Source organism: Lottia gigantea (assembly GCF_000327385.1).
Source record: "Lottia gigantea unplaced genomic scaffold LOTGIsca_53, whole genome shotgun sequence".
NCBI lineage: Eukaryota > Metazoa > Mollusca > Gastropoda > Lottiidae > Lottia > Lottia gigantea.
The window spans coordinates 622,763-641,588 of record NW_008709815.1 but is presented as its reverse complement, the minus strand read 5'-3'; the positions used below and the strand labels follow the sequence as shown (position 1 = coordinate 641,588).

Genomic DNA, 18,826 nt, shown 5'->3' with positions numbered 1-18,826 from the left:
AGTAAAGTATTTCCAAGTTGATAACTTCTGAAGTGATCGGGAAAGAATAGAACCATTCTCTGATTAGGATAGGATTTATAGGTAGGCTCACCTGGCCTTGGACTATATCATTTTCTAGGTCGTCCATTATGGCCTTCTGTGGCGTTCTTAGCTTTCTATTATTATACAATGGTACATTATGAATTATATTGAGATATTATACGTTAAGATTCTATTCAAAAAATACGCTGTCTCATCTTAGGTTAATGATCTATTCTTCTTGTATTATGCATGTCAGAAAAGTATATAATATGGAACAATAAGACATTGAAATAACCACAGTTTAAAACAGATTATTGAGGTCAATAGTCTAGAAAAGAACAAGATTGATCTACTTTAGGTTTATTGGTGGTCTTCTGTTCGATAGACGATGTGCTACGTGTATAGTCCCTTACCTCGCAACCAATGCGTAATCAGGTCCGAGAATTAGGGTTGGAAGTCGCTCAAGTTCAATGACTTCCGTTATAATATAATATTTTATACAGATAGATGTTTAGGAAATAATATGTAAAATCCTTATTAAAAGGAAAAATAATATCTAACAGCATATAACAATAAATATAAGCTTACACACAACAAAAACTAGAATAATAAGTGGTTTATCATGAATATTACAATCAAAAGTCTCAAAGTTCTAATGACTTTGATCATCAATATATATTCTGATAATTCGGGGTTTTATTCACGGGTAAACATCACTTTACCGGTCGTTTCTTGGTCATCAGATGTTCTGAATGATAAGAGTTTGTCGTGAGTGATGTAAACGATACTACATTATATCTTTGGGTCGCATTTTTGTAAAATTCAATGACCCTTATACAGTCTTTATAGAAGACCTTATTTCACAATAACAAGCTATTAAGACCTTCGGCTTGTAGCTTGAGCCCAAGACTTTCTTGCTTCACTGAAGTGTGTAAATGCTTTGTTTGGATAGTACGATAGCAAATACAGCCTAGACCAAAAGTCTGTAAATTCTTAGTCATAATGTTTATAGTAGTAGTCTGATGAACAATCCGATCAAATCGCAGCTTTCCGTGATACAAGAACGACTAGTATTCGAGTCAAGTCCAGGATCGTAATAGCTTGACATTGTGAAGATAAGAAGACTATCAGTGGACACATAAGAGTCAAATGTTTCAGACTACAGTGATAAATGACAGGACAGGCCCTTGATTTCTATGAAAGTACATGTAATTATTCAATATAAGGGACTGTTTAAAATTGAGACACTTTCTTCTACCAAACTTTACACTTCTTCTCTGGGTTCATATAACTTGATACAGGACAACCAAATGTCTTGGCGAAATCTGGTGAATTTTGAAGAGTTCCAATTACCCTGTAAGCAGTAATATTAATGTTGGTTGTTTCTACATAAAGGTAGAGGAAGCGAAATCAAGTTTAAAATAAACCGAAAACGGCCAATCAAAGCCCACGATTTGATGCGTATTTTCTTTTGCATTTTTCTGTCGAGGGCTCAGAATTGCTGTATTCGCTAGCAGTCACGTTTCTATGAAACATTAGGTAAGGGGGTCGAGCAGGGGCACAGGCAATTTCTTTCATTGTGCAAAAGATATACAACTGATCGCTAGCGCACAATCCAATCAAATTGTAGCATTCACATACTCTGGCAAAAGAAGAGGGCCATTGCAGGTATAAAATGAAGACGTAATTCCTTGACCATTGTGAAGCTGACTAAAGACATGAAGAAACTTTATATTGATTGTGTGGTCTTTAGTGTTCAATATTTACAATCAGAGTTTATAACAAAGTTGATGTGTTACCTGAATTTGCCAGGACTATGAACACCTGTTAACACTCTGCTAATAGCACTTTGTTTCCTCATGCTGTTACACCATACCTACAACATAAAATACATAACGAATTGTATAGATTTTTGTGTTAAACGTTGGTTGGTTTTTATTGATCAAATTAGCCGGATAGACCAAAATTTTGTTCGTTTCAGCTGACCGGGATAATAATATGGTTCCTGGTTTTCTGGTGCTTGGTGCTTATTCATAAAACCGATATCTAAGAAGAGTACCTGTGCAAAATTTATAAAGAAAAGTTGATTCGGTGAGAAATCTAAACCAGGTAATTTTGGTTCTTCATTTCTTTCTTGAGATACCCAGTGCCTGTATGCCTGAAACATACATATATGCGAAATCAATTACGGCATCAATCTACGGATTTTCAAATAAGTACCCAAATCACGCTTTCAGTAATAGCTGTTATAATGTCGTCGATTCTATCCGTTGTGCGTTGATAATTTACAATATGACCTTTGTCTTGATGATTTACTATATGACCTTTGTCTTGATAATTTACTATATGGCCTTTGTCTTGATAATTTACTATATGACCTTTGTCTTGATGATTTACTATATGACCTTTGTCTTGATAATTTACTATATGGCCTTTGTCTTGATGATTTACGATATGACCTTTGTCTTGATGATTTACGATATGACCTTTGTCTTGATGATTTACGATACTACATCAAGGCAAATGAAGCAAATGCCTTATGCCGAATTTGACAAAACAAAACGAAAAATTAATTAAAGAGATTTTTTATTAAAATATGAATATGATATTTGCTGAAAATATCACATATTTGATGTCTACGGTTAAGGCAGTTACCGTTTAAAGTCTATCGAATGCAGGATGTTTGCGCAAAGAAATTCATGATTAACAGCTGGATTTAATCATTAATATTACTGCGCAAATGACACTCACCTTGAAACTCTGTGTTATAGCCCCATTATCAGCTATATTTTCACCTTGTGTATTTATACCATTGATCTGAAAGGTGAAAGGATGGTAGCATTAACAACTTAAAATGGATTTTTACGTCCTGGTTTACTGAACCTGTTTGTGCTAATAAATATGGGCAAACTCCGTGCAGTGTGCAATAGGAGAATTTTACCAGCACAGTTTAATCTGTTTCGATTTCCACCTGTCTGGGCACACGAAGGGATTATCCAGAACCTTGGACCTCTGACTTTTATATTAGCAAACAAACGCCTTACGCACGATGAATTTGGAAATATATATCATGGTATTGAAATTTAGTCAGTGTATTTCATTAATACGTATCTCGTAAAGATTCAGGCAACAGTTTATCAGTTTACCACCCCATATTTATGGGCAATATGTCTATGACTTGCAACAACTACCTGTATATGATTGGGTGTTCATGGATACATGCGATCATTTTTAAATATCGCTCGATTCAAATTGTAAAAATTCAATAATTAACCTGTAAATCAGCTTCTTTAACAGTAAAATTACCGTACTGTTCTATCACACACTGAGCTCTAGTTTTAAATACTTCTACAACATCATCAGACCACCATTGTCTTAACGAACCAGTTTTATCATATTGTCTACCTACAGCAGAAACTAGATCATAATGCTCTGCTTAATAATATTTGGACTATCATCACGACTTCCATAAAAGCTAACGAACATCACAACCAGTCGTTGAAAAACTTTAAATACGGCGTTGAGATTTAATTCTTTGACATAGTGTGGAAATCAGAATACCTAACATTTTTTCAGCCTTACCTTGATCATCAAAACCATGAGTTATTTCATGTCCTATAACCATACCAATTCCTCCATAATTTAAAGCTCTGTAAAATAATAATAAATTAGATAGGAATGATATGGATGCAGTAGATGATCATGATGAGATGATTTTGATGATCGCGATTTAGATGATGTTGATGCTGGTAATCATGATGAAACCAACAAAAGACTACGCGATTTAACATTATGATTACGAGAATGTGATTTTATTTCAGATGTCCACGACGACAACGATGATGATGATCATTATGATGATATGTTGATGATCATTATGATAATATGTTGATGATTATCATTATGCTGATATGTTGATGATTATGATGATATGTTGATGGTTATTATGATGATATGTTGATGATTATCATTATGATTATATGTTGATGGTCATTATGATGATATGTTGATGGTCATTATGATGATATGTTGATGATCATTATGATGATATGTTGATGATTATGATGATATGTTGATGATTATTATGATGATATGTTGATGATCATTATGGTGATATGTTGATGATTATCATTATGATGATATGTTGATGGTCATTATGATGATATGTTGATGATTATGATGATATGTTGATGATTATTATGATGATGTGTTGATGATCATTATGGTGATATGTTGATGATGATCATTATGATGATATGTTGATGATCATTATGATGATATGTTGATGATTATCATTATGATGATATGTTGATGATCATTATGATGATATGTTGATGAACATTATGATAATATGTTGATGATTATCATTATGATGATATTTTGATGATCATTACGATGATATGTTGATGATGATCATTACGATGATATGTTGATGATCATTATGATGATATGTTGATGATCATTATGGGGATATGTTGATGATTATCATTATGATGATATATTGATGACCATCATGATGATATGTTGATGACCATTATGATGATATGTTGATGATCATTATGATGATATGTTGACGATCATGATGAATTTGGAGATGATGATTTATGAATACTTACTTCAGGTAATTTTTGTGATAGAATGGTGGCTGTAGAATCCCCGCTGGGAAGACTGTAAAATACAACAGTTATCGTTCAAGTACAATAAACGACCATAATCATTTACCAATATCAGCCTATTTAGGCTTCGATTCTGAAGTTAATCTAAAGTGGTTATGTTGATCATACAAATAGAAGGACAACAAAATGGTCAAAAGAAAAATAAAGACCACTCTTCCACCAATTTCAAGATTAGAAATATGACAGAAAACTTTACCCCTGCCCAATTTCGGATCCTACAGTCAAGCAAATATTTGTGTGATTTTAAACACATATGTTTGTCTATGTTTACCGATTGAAATACAAAACATTTCACAGTTCAGAGTAGAGAGAATATTACTATGACATCGTAATATTTGACATGACCCAACCACTCAGGTGAAAATTTCCCGCAAGTCTTTTCTTTCGATTGAAGTATATATTTACCTATTTCGTTTCTTGTTGAGGAATAATAAGCATTTACCGCCGAAGGCACCATGCTCCACCTATAGATGCCAGAAGAAAAGGCTAATTTCATTGATTGATTTAATTTAGACTTTCTGAGTGCAGATCACACCTATATCGTAATCCGAGTCTGACAGTCAAAGTCCTAGACTAGACTTTTTCCATAATGTTTTACTTAAGAAAAACCGAGCCGATTCTATAACAATATGAGTGCCTCAATTTACAAAAATGTTCTGGATTAAGGAGGTTTCCGCCTGAAACTTAGAAACCATATCGATGACGCCATACGATTTATGTCGCTCTGGAAAATGTTATTTTCTTAAAACGATTTAAAGCGTGATTCCTTGAAAAGTATGCACTTACTTTGTTTTATCAATTGGTTTCCGGAGTTCTCTGAGATCCTCAGCTACTGACTCTTGTATGAAATTAATAATATTCGAAAAATATTCATCTTCAGTGATGGTATACTGAAAAATGTATATACAAATCCACATAAATCAAGATTCCACAATTTCTGATATTTGATTTCAGCTAAGCCACATGAATGCCACTTGAAGTCTTTTCTATTTACTTTCTTGTAAAGATTTCATTATTCTATGAAAGAGGTTCCTCCTAAAAATCAATTTCGATACTGAAAATAATGTTTTTATTACTCTACTTACGTTTTCATATATCCCGATAAGATAAGTATTATTTAGTATCTTTTCATTATAACCAATTTTCTTGTTCATTGCTTCCGACTGAAATGTATTTCGAGTAACTTAATTTAAAATTACAGATAGAGGTTTTGCAAGAGCCTCACAAACTTTTTAGATTCTCCCTTTTCCCCTGAAAATATCAAAGCTATGAACGATTTTTAGTGCAAATCGACTGTTCAAGACTCAAGGTACATACTATTAATTTTTTAGATGATATCATATTGATACATCGACAACCGACAGATTGACGTAGAACAAAATTCAAGGTGCCTATAGTTTTCGAATAGCAATAGGAATATGAGGAATTCTCCAACACGGCCAAGCTCAATCAAAATGTTAAATTATTTTCTTGATATTTCATGCTTCAAATTTGCTTTTGCCTTATTGTAATTAATATCTCTAAACTTTACAATAGTTGGGGTCAAGAAGAATCAAGCGCTATATGAAATATTGTTACCTTTTCCTTGGCAGCTTTTCTTGTTGACTCATCCATCCAATCGTTTGAAAACAGTTGTCCTTCAAACGCTACCTTCAAATTTCCAATTAATTTCAACATCTACAAAGAGTTACAGTGTTAGGTAGATTTTAATCGAAATATATCAAAGAGATACACAGAGACAATATTCTTGAAATGTTGAATTGAACCTCACTAATTCAATTTACTTTATTACTTTAGTAATTATTTCAGAACACCTGCTCTGTAAGCGTTAACACTTTGAATACTTACATCAGCTTTGGCTGCTTCATCAAAAGCTTCTCCAACAAAGATTTTTCCAACAACTTTGCCTAAAATACTATTGGCTTTTCCAACACATTTCTTCCACCTGGCAGATTCTGTTGAAGTTCCATACAATACCTATTAAAGCAGAACGAAGCTAAAGACACTGTTATGAAAGGTTACAATTCTAGAAGGTGCTAGAAGTACTCTTTAAAGATTCCAAAGGAAAACGATATTTTCTGTGAAATAAACATTAGAGCTGTTTAAAAAAAAGGGGAAGTCGAATTGGAACATTTGATTCACATTTCGTATATTTATATATACATGTTCAGTAAATCAAAATTTGAATTTGATGTTTTTGTTGACAAAATTTAAAGCATACCTTAGAATATTCCAAATTAAGATCACGGAATGCTTTGCCAAGTGAACTAATTCTATGTCTTACTATTCTCCAAGTACAATAGTTAGCGAGGGTTCTGAAATGATAAATAATTCAATGCACAAATCCTTATCATTAACCAAAATCAAGTCCGATTGTCTGTAATCAAAACTTTTCCTTCAACAGTCAATGTACATGTATGTATGCCCATATATGCATTGAAACAGAAGAGATTGCAAAATTTCAAGATTAGCATTAGCGGAAATCTCAGTCGGTATCTAGTAGGATTGTCATCTGCTAGACAATTAGCCGTCGTAGGTTAGAATCCGTCTCAAGAAATAAATGCAGTGTCGGCTCTCACCTCCTATCACAAATAACAAAGTAATTCATATACTTGAATACTCTTGCTTTAGGGTGATGTATCCAAACATACAAGATTGATCACAACAGCCTGTCGTTATCATTAATAAGAAATCCAACAATAAAAGGTTGGTATTGGATTTTGTACATGGTCAGTGCATCAAAATATACAATAATATCTTACAGTCACTTGGATGTACAGAAATCAGTAAAATGTACATGTACAAACGTTTTTACCAAATTTGATTTACAAACCGGTTATTGGCATTTCATTTATCCAATACGCCGTTTTTTTTTTGTCCGTAAGTCTTGAATATTATTCATATTCGCTTGATGAATCTTATTATTGCTTTTCTGCACTTAATGTCATTGACTTAAGTAATGTGCTGAACTGCAGCACATAAATTTCCACCCGGTCGAAGTATTCATCTTCAGGGTAATTTTGTAAAATTAAATAGCTTTAAAATTATTCATCTGTCGGAATGTAGAAAACAAATTTCCATTGTATCCATTGCCAATAATGCATATTGTCCTAACAATGTGAATATCTTACCTTTTTGGAGTATTATTAAGCAATGAAAACAGTTTGTCAAAATATGGCGGTGAATAATTAATGATCTCTTCGTCTTCTGTGATATCTATTTGTATTTTAGGTGATGACATTATAGAATTGATATATCCTAACCAATCAAACTGAAAAGCGAGGAACAATTTAAGATCCATGGCCCTAGTGTAATAACTAGTCTTCGGCCAAACGTTATAAGATATTGAGATTTACGTTAGTGCCGAAAATTGATCTCAGTCTGCGTCATTGATAGCCGGCCATGGTGTCTTGTGAAAATAAAGCCCTAACCACAATATGATTAGAAGCAGATTATATGTGTTTTCATCTATAAGCTATCCCACAAGTAACTATATACAATTACCTCTGAATAATTTTGAGCAAGTTGAGCTATGGTCATTTTATTATATAATTTTTCACTATCTCTCCTTTCCTCTGATGGTACACTTATCTGTAAATGAATAATATGCGTTATTAATGCTAAAGAAAATGTAAGAGTAATGAATAATTACTTGTTTACTTAAAAACAAACTGATTTACCAAACAATAACGAGTAACCTCTAATGTTATACTAAATAACAACGAATAATTACTACTTTACTCAACAAAAACAACGATTATTATATTTCGGGGAAGGGAGGGTTTGATTCAAATATACCTCAATCTAAGAATTTCAATCTCTATTTCTAAATATGTCTTTTCTAAATTTGGCAAAGTCTCAAGAAAAGACAAGTCGTCATGTTAACTTTCAAACGCGGATAATTTTGGTCACAAATATATAGTATAATTTCTAATTTGAGGTATATTTGAAGCGTCTGTTTACATAATATTAAATACCCTAATCGACACGAACCAACAAAAATCAATAAAAAATAGTTTTATCAATTATATTTACGTTGGCTATCAGTATTTCAAAATCCACCATGTCTTTCATATCTTGTTCAGCTACCGTTTTATCTGCACCTAACATAGTTGCAACTTGCACAGCCAGATTTTCATACGCCATGATCATTGTATCATTTCTTTCTTTAAAGTAATATTTCTGTCCAGGCATGCCCAGCGACGGCTGATCTAACTGTAAGATAAGAGAGAGCTAATCAAAAGAAATGATAGCTCAGGAATTTTTTTTGGCACTCCGAAATAGGCTTACCCGGCTTTACTGGTACATCTGGATCTCTCCCAAGAATTTAACATGAATTTTTTAAACCTCTCATCTCTCTAACTCAATGATCGCCGACTGAATTGACCACGTTTGTAGATACGAGTTGCACCCTTTTGCAAGAAAAACGTCTCTTCCCGAGAATGTTTTGGATTTATAAACAATTGAGATTACATTGGTTAACTCCAGTCTGGCACTATCTGGTGGAAGTTGTATTGGAGCGATGCGCTCATAAGAGTATTCCTAAATCCAATCAGAATCAAAATTGCATAATCCGCACGCGATAATCGACAACGCGGAAAACGGTCGATTGGAGATTTTTGTCTCCTCGTGGTCTGCAACCGGTCTGTGAAACATTTGACTAAACTCTATTCGGCGAAAAAAACTCGGCTACCTAGACTCTTCGTGTACCCGCGCCATTAGATTGGGTATAATGGCTTCTAGCTTCCGTTGTCTTCCTATAGGTAATTAAGACATTACAACCAATTTCTTTTGTTTAATAATCTTACACATAGTAAGTGTGGCTCCCTGGTTGATGTACGAGTTGCGCCCCTTATCTCATTATTATCGATTGTTTTCCCAAACAAACAAAAAACGACAAATGATTCCTTTTCGGTTTCTAAGTCAGATAAAACACTTTCCCTCTGGTTTTTATGATATCTAAAATCCTTTCCCTCGGAAAATCCCTCGGGGTCCTCTTGTTTTTGCTTTAATTTTCTTCTCTTACCCTTTTAACAGGGCCCCATATTTCAATAATATGGCACGTACCCGGTGACCAAAATGTAAGATAAAGATATTTCCCTTAACAGAACGTACAGTTGAAATATTTCACAACAATGTATACTTACATATAAAATATTTTTATCAACATTCTTCATGTCGGTATAAACTGACAATGATATCAGAGGCCAGTTATTGTATTTTGCTAAGGTCACTAACAAATCTTTCAGGTCAAACCCAGCATCTGACCAACTGGACATCAGAACTGGCCATCCACCAATTTTTGGTATGAAATCATCTAAGGGTTTGGTACCAAGTGACTCTATCTTTTCTATAAGGGAAAAAGATTACGTAAATAGAAATAATGAACTAGTGCAACAAACACCCAGTGTAATATTTTGTTGTTAAATGTTCAAAGCATTGATTTAAACATTTTGTCTTGTCAAATTTAATTTATATATACATATAAAATAGCATTTGACCGAATCTTGCTCAAATTATTTGCTAAATTGAAGCTATTTTAGAATAAGTTCCGACGTGATATCCATGTGTATTTCTTATTAATTACACACGAACCAGATTTTCGGATATGTATTCCATAAAGTGCTACAAAAAGCTAAGTTTAGAACTATTTAGAAGATTATGTGCCTCGCGTATCTGTACCTGTATCCAAACAAGATCTGTATAATCTTTTGGCTTTCTTGGCAGGCTCAATATCTGCTTCTGTTTCTTTGTCTTCTAATGCATCTAAATAAAAAGCCATATTATCATTAAAACACAAGCTTGAAAAATCAAATCAGCCTTCATTCGGCCTTTATTCAATTATGAATACACCGTGAAAAGTGAATATCTTAGATATTAACAGTCGTGCGAGGCAAGTAGTAGCTGCCAGAAATTGTGGTGAAAGTACAGAAATAGTTTTACAGTGTTCGATATTTCATGATTGTGACTCGTTTCAACTACATGTATCTTACTTTGAATTCATTTGTAGTTAGTTAAGCTTAAGCCAGTTGATCTAATACATGTACTTACTTTTCAGAATAACATTAACATCGTCAGCTACTAAATCAAAGCTGCTGTATGCGGACTTATCTTCAGGTATAACATTCTTCTTCTTCCACGTTCCACAAGCAAATTCATAGAAATTATCACAAGGTTTAACTTTATAGTCTATAGCGTCATGTATTCTACTAGCTGGAAATAACAATGTCGATAGAGCTATTAACCAAAATTTACAATGTGTCCAAGTCGCCGGCGAATACATCACCACATTCGTTGGCAAGGGGGAGAAATCGACCATGTAATGCCAACAGTAATTATCTCGATGGTGGTAGATTCCCTTAGCCACCGATATTTAAAGTATATGAGCAATGTGCAATTAAAAGTAACTGTTGGCAACTGCATTTTTTTCAGTCACATCTGATTAAATTCGAGTTGTTGAAATCTGGCATTAACAAGATCTTCCATAGTCCACTTATCATTCCTCGTTATCAAATGTAGAGATGTTTCTTTGGACATGCAAACACCCCTTAGGCCTTTGGTAGTGATGTCTTATATTCGTAGTTTCTGCAGTAAATGTAATTGGCCTGGCAATTTTACTATCAGCAGCGCGTTTGTTTTTGGATAAGGATCGACTGGTATACCAAGGTGGCGAAAGGAAGGAGTATCCTACTTACCAACTCGAACACAGTCTGTGGTAGTACACATCTTTTGACCACTTTGTTGCATCCCGGGTGATACTTCAGCTGCAAGAAAATAAATCAATATTATCTTTTATTGAAATACTACGTGAGAAATTTTGATAACCGTGTCCCGAAATAACGTTATTCCAATTATAAAGGGAGTTGGGTTGGGTCTCCCCCTGGAAACTGTTGTAATCTAGGAAGGCGGAGAATGCATCTAACGCGATTTTGGTAATGAAAGTTGAATAAATTTTTCATTTTTTCTGTCCCAAGGGGGAGGGGGTTCTATGGCTAAACCGAGTAGGCTACAAATGATCGTTGGCAATTATACGTATACGGATGCTGGAAACTATACTGGTGTTAACAGAATAAGTGCCCCACTATGGCTCAAAGACCCTTTTACAGAACCTTCAACAAAATATCTTACCCATTGGTGGTTTTTCCTTTGTTTGTATTATTAAAGCTACCATTAAACCAATAGCAACAATGAGTATCAATATTAAAAACAACATTAAACATTTCTCTAATTTACTTCTTCTGTTACACCAACCACCTTCTTCAAATCTGTAAACATTATATGACAGATTTATACTTTCTGTATCAATAACCAAAACTTGTTAAGAATCAATCAATTGGAACCTGTTTACTACTTGATTAGCATTGGTCTTTTCCGGAATATTCTTGTGCCCATTTGTACTATTTGGTCCTCTGTTACAATGAGTTTACTAGATGGTCCTTTGTCTTTTATTGAATACATTTAGAACTGTGCTACTTGTCTTGAATTTGATTCAAATGAATGTATTCCTCATGATATACTGAAAAACCAGATCGTGATTTGAGAATTGTCATTGACTGCCAATAAAACGTTATTGAAATATACTTGTCAGTGGCATAAAAAGTACTTTCGTCTTACTTGATTTCCTCTGTGGATACCAGCACTGTTTTGCTTCCAGTAAAAGCTGTTCCATTTTTGGTCGGTTCGTGCATGGTGTTGTTGGAAATTTACTGGAAAAATGATAAATTAAATATCTTAAATCTGGTGCGTTTGTTAAAAACATCTAGAAATAATTTTCTGAGATGCAAACGTTTAAACCTGTACCTTATGGTACCTTCACGTTTTATATAAGATAGCTTGCCAGGCAAGGTAATATACGCCCACTGGCAGCTTTGATTTTAAATAAAAAAATATTTGGCAAGGCGTTTACGAGCTAAAATTTGAACGCGTTTTCAAGAACAAGGGCAATAACTCATTCTATATTTTTCGATTCTTCTAATATTCGATAGGATTCATCCTTGGTTGATGACAAACACTGACAAAAAGTTTCGTCAATATCCGTCAGGATTGTGCCTTCTAGAGTGTTTACATGCTACAAATTGAACGCATTTTCAAGAACAAGGGCAATAACTCATACTAATTATTTTCGATTTTTCTGATTTTAAATAAGGTTCATCCTCGGGTGATTACTAACACTCGCACCACGTTTAATCTTAATCCGTCAAGAATTGTGCATTTCATGTGGGCGTATAAAAAATTATGAAATGCACTAGTCGCGGCCAAACATGAGGAAAACTAGAGATAAATTCCTTACAAAAATACAAACTTAAAAACAGTAGCCCTCTAACTGCGAGTTATTAGTTATGCTAACGTTTTGCAGCTTTTTTAGATGTAACGGTTGTCTAACGATCTTCTCGATCCTATGCCGCTTTCTGCGCGATACAGAACAGATCGCCAAACATTGGAGTGCAAAATCAGAATATCAAATTGTAAAAAAGCAAAACACAAGAAATGGGATGAAAACCACATTTTAAAAGAGATAGTAAGCAATTTCAGCTCACTGCACTTCATCTGCTTAGCTAGCATCTTATACAAATATCATTCAAGCACAAGATAATCTGCACACAGGTATAAATCAAAAACCAGCTGTCAATTACATAAATATCTTCAAGATAACCAAATAAATCTTCAAATACCCAAAAGTCACTTACCGCGGTAATCAAATTAGATATGTGTGTTTGTGAACGTGGTTGTCCCTAACACTGAATCTTTTCGATCGTGCTTGGATTATAATTGAAACCTATTTCAATATCGGGGTCAGTTATAATGTACACACTTATATCTTCCACTTAAAATTTAAGACTTGTGGATTGGGCCAAACAAAATGTAGTCTGTAATGTCTTGTCTCACGTAGAATGTCTTCATGTTTCAGATGAAACGCCACTTCCGGTTCAATATATTTGGATTATCATGCAATTTACGATTTTTATCAAATTACATCTTCGGACTATTTTGTAGACGAAGTAATATTGAAGCTCTCTATTTCTTGCCACTTACACTTCTTACGGTTCAATTTATTTGGATTGTAAAGCTTTACAGGAGTTCAGTTTTATCTCATTCTGACATTTTGGGACAATGTACTGGGCGAAGTTACGTAGAAGCTCTCTTTTTCTTGCCAATTATAGCACATTGCTTATACAGAGTTCTGACTTGAATTAAATAGGTTTGGCAGAACTTCTTCATTTCTACCATCAGCATCATTCTTTAAAACGTGGAAAGCTGCCTTTAAACTCCATTGAAGAGATCCACAATTTTGGTGCATATAGGTTTGTAATTTAATCTGTACAATTGGCCTCTTTCTACCAATTGAAAAGAGAAATACAACACATAGTAAACATAACCAAGTCTAACATTTTTCAAGTGCGGAGAGACATACATACTCTCTGTAAACGCATGCAAATGCAACACATAGTAAACATAACCAAGTAGGCCCTACGTATTATTCAATATATGTAATATGTCTGAGTTAACTAAAATAAACACGATAGTAACATTCCGGGGAGCTAAAGTAGTCGATCTGATTTCAACAGTGGCGGAGTCAGTCTCCACGGACTAGCGGAACAAAACATAGGGGGGCAGACTGACTCAATGGGGGAACAACTGTCGAGGCTGAATTAGAAATGTGCAAATCTATGGAGGCGTCTCAAACCTCTCACGGGGTGCCTAATATTGAAAAATTGAATTGCTTTGGTGCATTCTGACGAGTAGGGGTACAATTGGGAATTCAAGCCATTTTTCTAGGGAGGCAAATGCCACCCTTGTACCCCCATTTCAATACCGCTGGTTCTAGATTTGGCTACGTTTTACACAGCGTTTTGAGAATTTTGGTGTAAACCTTTGGGTTCAAAATTTTACACCTATTTGTTGTCCCTCAAAGCCAATGTGTAAACCTGTGCCTTGGATCAATAATAAGACACAGTGTCATACGCAATTTGTCTACATGAAAATTTACATTTTCACACAGTAACAGTTCGTTTATCACAAAGGTATTAATAAGGCATAACACTTTCGTGCGTATTCTTCTTTGTTCAAGGTATTAGAGGTGCTGTTAATATCACACCATAGCAAGCTTCTAAATACATCCTTGACACTTTGGTAACCCACCGCAACAAAAAGCCACAAAAGGAATGGATTCGTACTCCTTAATGAGATCAATATCCCATTAAACTAATTTAATGTTGGAGGGTCAAAGAATGTCAATTATCTTAAGACTAAGCAGAAAATACCACTTTTGCAGTGTAAAATATTTACAAAAAGTTTCAAACCGCCATTTTGGATCATAATCTTACATTATTGTCTAGTTTATAGATGGATACAATAATATCGGAACGGTCGCCTACTCGGTTATAAAAATGACGGTTTTCTCTCATACCGGTATTTTGGATCGTGTATATCGTCAAATTGTCAAAATATAGTTGTACGTTTTATCGTGTTTGCCAATCAGCATAAAACTGAGTCTTCACAAAAGAATATCTCAGAATTAACAAGACAAGTTAAGGTCTCATAGAACAGGGTAGAATAGAAATGGCCCCGCCCTTTAACGCTCATTTTTCAAGTGCGGAGATACATATCATACCAGGTAAGTTTAAAATAATTACGCCAACTCAATGTCTATTTAAGTGCTCTCCTGTAAACGTCACGTGCAATATTTACACCAAAACACACTTAAATACTTTCATTTATAGTGGGGGAAAATGCACTTTATGGATTTTCTGATATGTTTAAGTATATATCATGTATTTTGAAGGATGCAAAAAAGAATTTCCCTATAAATTTGGATAAAGAAGTGCAAATTTAGATAATATTTACTTTTCTTTAAAATATAAGAAGGAAAACCACAAATATACGTAAAAAAAAGTCTTAAGGAGGTCAACAGGTTTGTTCATTCTTGTTAACGTTTGCAGTGTTTATGACTTGACTTTTACGACAACAACAAATTATAACGAATAGTTAGGTTTAACTAATAAATTGAAACTTAACGTTATTCCTTGATGGATCGAAAAAGCATTATAAGCAGACCGAAGTGGTCTTTTGCCCGAAATGATAAGTGGGTGGGTATAGTGTGGCATTTGGTTTTCGGTTGTAAGTTTCATAACTAATATTAAGATTCTTTTACAGAATCCACTTGAGCAGATAGTTGTCTTTAATTTGACACATTTGTATCCGAGGTCCGAAACAATCTGTCACTATTTTTTTGTTGTTATTGATGAAAAGATCGCGAGAAAGAACGTATATCACATTAGAGGAATGGATATTACCAGATATTTCGGACTACCAAATCTCTTATCTTGAATTGTTTCAGGTGACAGTACTCAGTTGAATGGTAGCCGCTATAAAAAGTAAATTCTGTGTCATCTTTGTAGTTATCATATACCAAAACATGCTTTGCTCAAAACATTCTCGCTCACCTGAACCCTGTTACAACAAAAAGTTGATAGCTGCCAAAGCAGCTTCAAATGCTGAATAGGTTTCGAGAAATTTCTTATAAGTTTCTTGATGTATAGCATGGCTGTGTACATAATCAGAAATGGGTTTTAACTCAAACAGTTATGACGTGAAGGTTTTTGAAATGTATTGTAAAATGTTTAAGTGTAGATGGAGCAGCAACCTTCACCTCTTCACCCGCTTAAGAAATGGGGTAAAGTAAGGAGATCTTCTGTGCCCCATCTTCAGTAGAGTCAATATTTATATTGTATAGAGTAGGTCTACAGTTTATATAAGAATAGAAATAAATCTACATATCAAATATTTATTTGTTAGCCATTATAAGAAGATTGGTCTAAGGATAGACGAGTTACAGTGTCCGATTTGGCCTACTTGCGATATTATCCATACAATACAAATAGCAGAAGCTAATCGTGTCCACATTGAATTCAGGGGTAGAAAAACCCAAATAGGATGCCATGCTGCTATAATTCGAGTTGCGCTATCCTACAATTCTACGTCAACGTAGCATACCACATTACATTCAAACGTTAGCGTAGAAAACTACTACTACTGCTCAGTATATCAATATACCACTGTTAAAATAGTGTTCAATACATCAATTGTAGAGTGATGTAGAAATAGCACTGTTAAAATAGTGCTCAATACACCAATTGTAGAGTGATATAGATATACCACTGTTAAAATAGTGTTCAATACATCAATTGTAGAGTGATATAGATATACCACTGTTAAAATAGTGTTCAATACATCAATTGTAGAGTGATATAGATATACCACTGTTAAAATATCCTACAATTCTACGTCAACGTAGCGTACCACATTACATTCAAACGTTAGCGTAGAAAACTACTACTACTGCTCAGTATATCAATTGTAGAGTGATATAGATATACCACTGTTAAAATAGTGTTCAATACATCAATTGTAGAGTGATGTAGAAATAGCACTGTTAAAATAGTGCTCAATACACCAATTGTAGAGTGATATAGATATACCACTGTTAAAATAGTGTTCAATACATCACTTGTAGAGTGATATAGATATACCACTGTTAAAATAGTGTTGAATACATCAATTGTAGAGTGATATAGATATACCACTGTTAAAATAACGCTCAATACATCAATTGTAGAGTGATATAGATATACCACTGTTAAAATAGTGTTCAATACATCAATTGTAGAGTGATATAGATATACCACTGTTAAAATAGCGCTCAATAAATCAATTGTAGAGTGATCAATAGACATGATTTAGATTTATATTCAATTGGATGGGCCCGCCCATGTTTCTCGTTAATATGATGAAATATAACATTTCAATGTCATGTCCTTCATTCTAAGATAGGCATGATCTGCTGAAAGTTTCAGTGAAACAATGCCAACCATGTGTACAGCCAGTTTTTCCTTATTATAAGATTGACCAAGGTGAGCACGAACGATAAAACAATTTCACAGTTGGGAGATTCGGTCATTTCTGGTGTAATTTCTTGGAAGCAAAAGTATTTACTTCTCAGGTAAACTTGCTCAACATTATATGCATGGACCCGTAAAGTTCTATTATCTAAAAATTTTGTGAAATTAAATGACAAGAAAAAACACATTCAGTGGTAAGTGTAGTATTTCTGGTTCATGATGATGTTGTGTACATTATTTCTTTGACGAACTATAACACTGTTTATTTGGTATCAATATGATTGAAATGGCATCTGGTGACAGGTTCTTTTCAGAAATTTGACATAACAATACGTTACGTTGTCGTCTGTATTGAATACACGACTGTCACCGCTTGACATACAGACATGTGTTATATATCATATAGATGGTCAAACTACGTTGAATTTCCAGTGACGTATATTGGGGTCCAAGACATCGCATATACGAAATATGTTTTTGGAGACCTGTTTTAACAGTGGTATTTCTATATTGCTCTACAATTGATGTATTGAGTTCTATTTTAACAGTGGTATTTCTATATCGCTCTACAATTGATGTATTGAGAACATTTTAACAGTGGTATTTCTATATCGCTCTACAATTGATGTATTGAGCACTATTTTAAAAGTGGTATTTCTATATCGCCCTACAATTGATATATTGAGCACTATCTTAACAGTGGTATTTCTATATCGCTCTACAATTGATATATTGAGCATTATTTTAACAGTGGTATTTCTATATCGCTCTACAATTGATATATTGAGCACTATTTTAACAGTGGTATTTCTATATCACTCTACAATTGATATATTGAGCATTATTTTAACAGTGGTATTTCTATATCGCTCTACAATTGATATATTGAGCATTATTTTAACAGTGGTATTTCTATATCGCTCTACAATTGATATATTGAGCACTATTTTAACAGTGGTATTTCTATATCACTCTACAATTGATATATTGAGCATTATTTTAACAGTGGTATTTCTATATCGCTCTACAATTGATATATTGAGCACTATTTTAACAGTTGTATTTCTATATCGCTCTACAATTGATAAATTGAGCACTATTTCAACAGTGGTATTTCTATATCGCTCTACAATTGATGTATTGAGTTCTATTTAATAATTTATATTTCTATATTACTTTACAATTGATGTATTGAGTATTTTTTTTTTTTTTTTTTTTTTTTTGCTTTAT

General features: G+C 33.8%; 1 protein-coding gene across 1 annotated transcript; it reads right to left on the bottom strand.

The window, feature by feature from the left end:
* Positions 1 to 1,275: 1,275 nt before the first annotated feature.
* Positions 1,276 to 11,423, bottom strand: LOTGIDRAFT_165736 (hypothetical protein; the record flags this gene model as incomplete). Its single annotated transcript, XM_009062762.1, has 19 exons — positions 1,276 to 1,375; positions 1,821 to 1,897; positions 2,081 to 2,179; positions 2,773 to 2,838; positions 3,296 to 3,426; positions 3,604 to 3,671; positions 4,638 to 4,689; positions 5,103 to 5,161; positions 5,484 to 5,587; positions 6,276 to 6,374; positions 6,546 to 6,674; positions 6,919 to 7,012; positions 7,829 to 7,968; positions 8,202 to 8,288; positions 8,733 to 8,912; positions 9,845 to 10,047; positions 10,380 to 10,463; positions 10,749 to 10,910; positions 11,393 to 11,423. The coding sequence occupies 19 exons, from the start codon at positions 11,421 to 11,423 to the stop codon at positions 1,276 to 1,278; spliced, it is 1,965 nt and encodes a 654-aa protein (XP_009061010.1).
* Between the last annotated feature and the right edge of the window lie 7,403 nt (positions 11,424 to 18,826).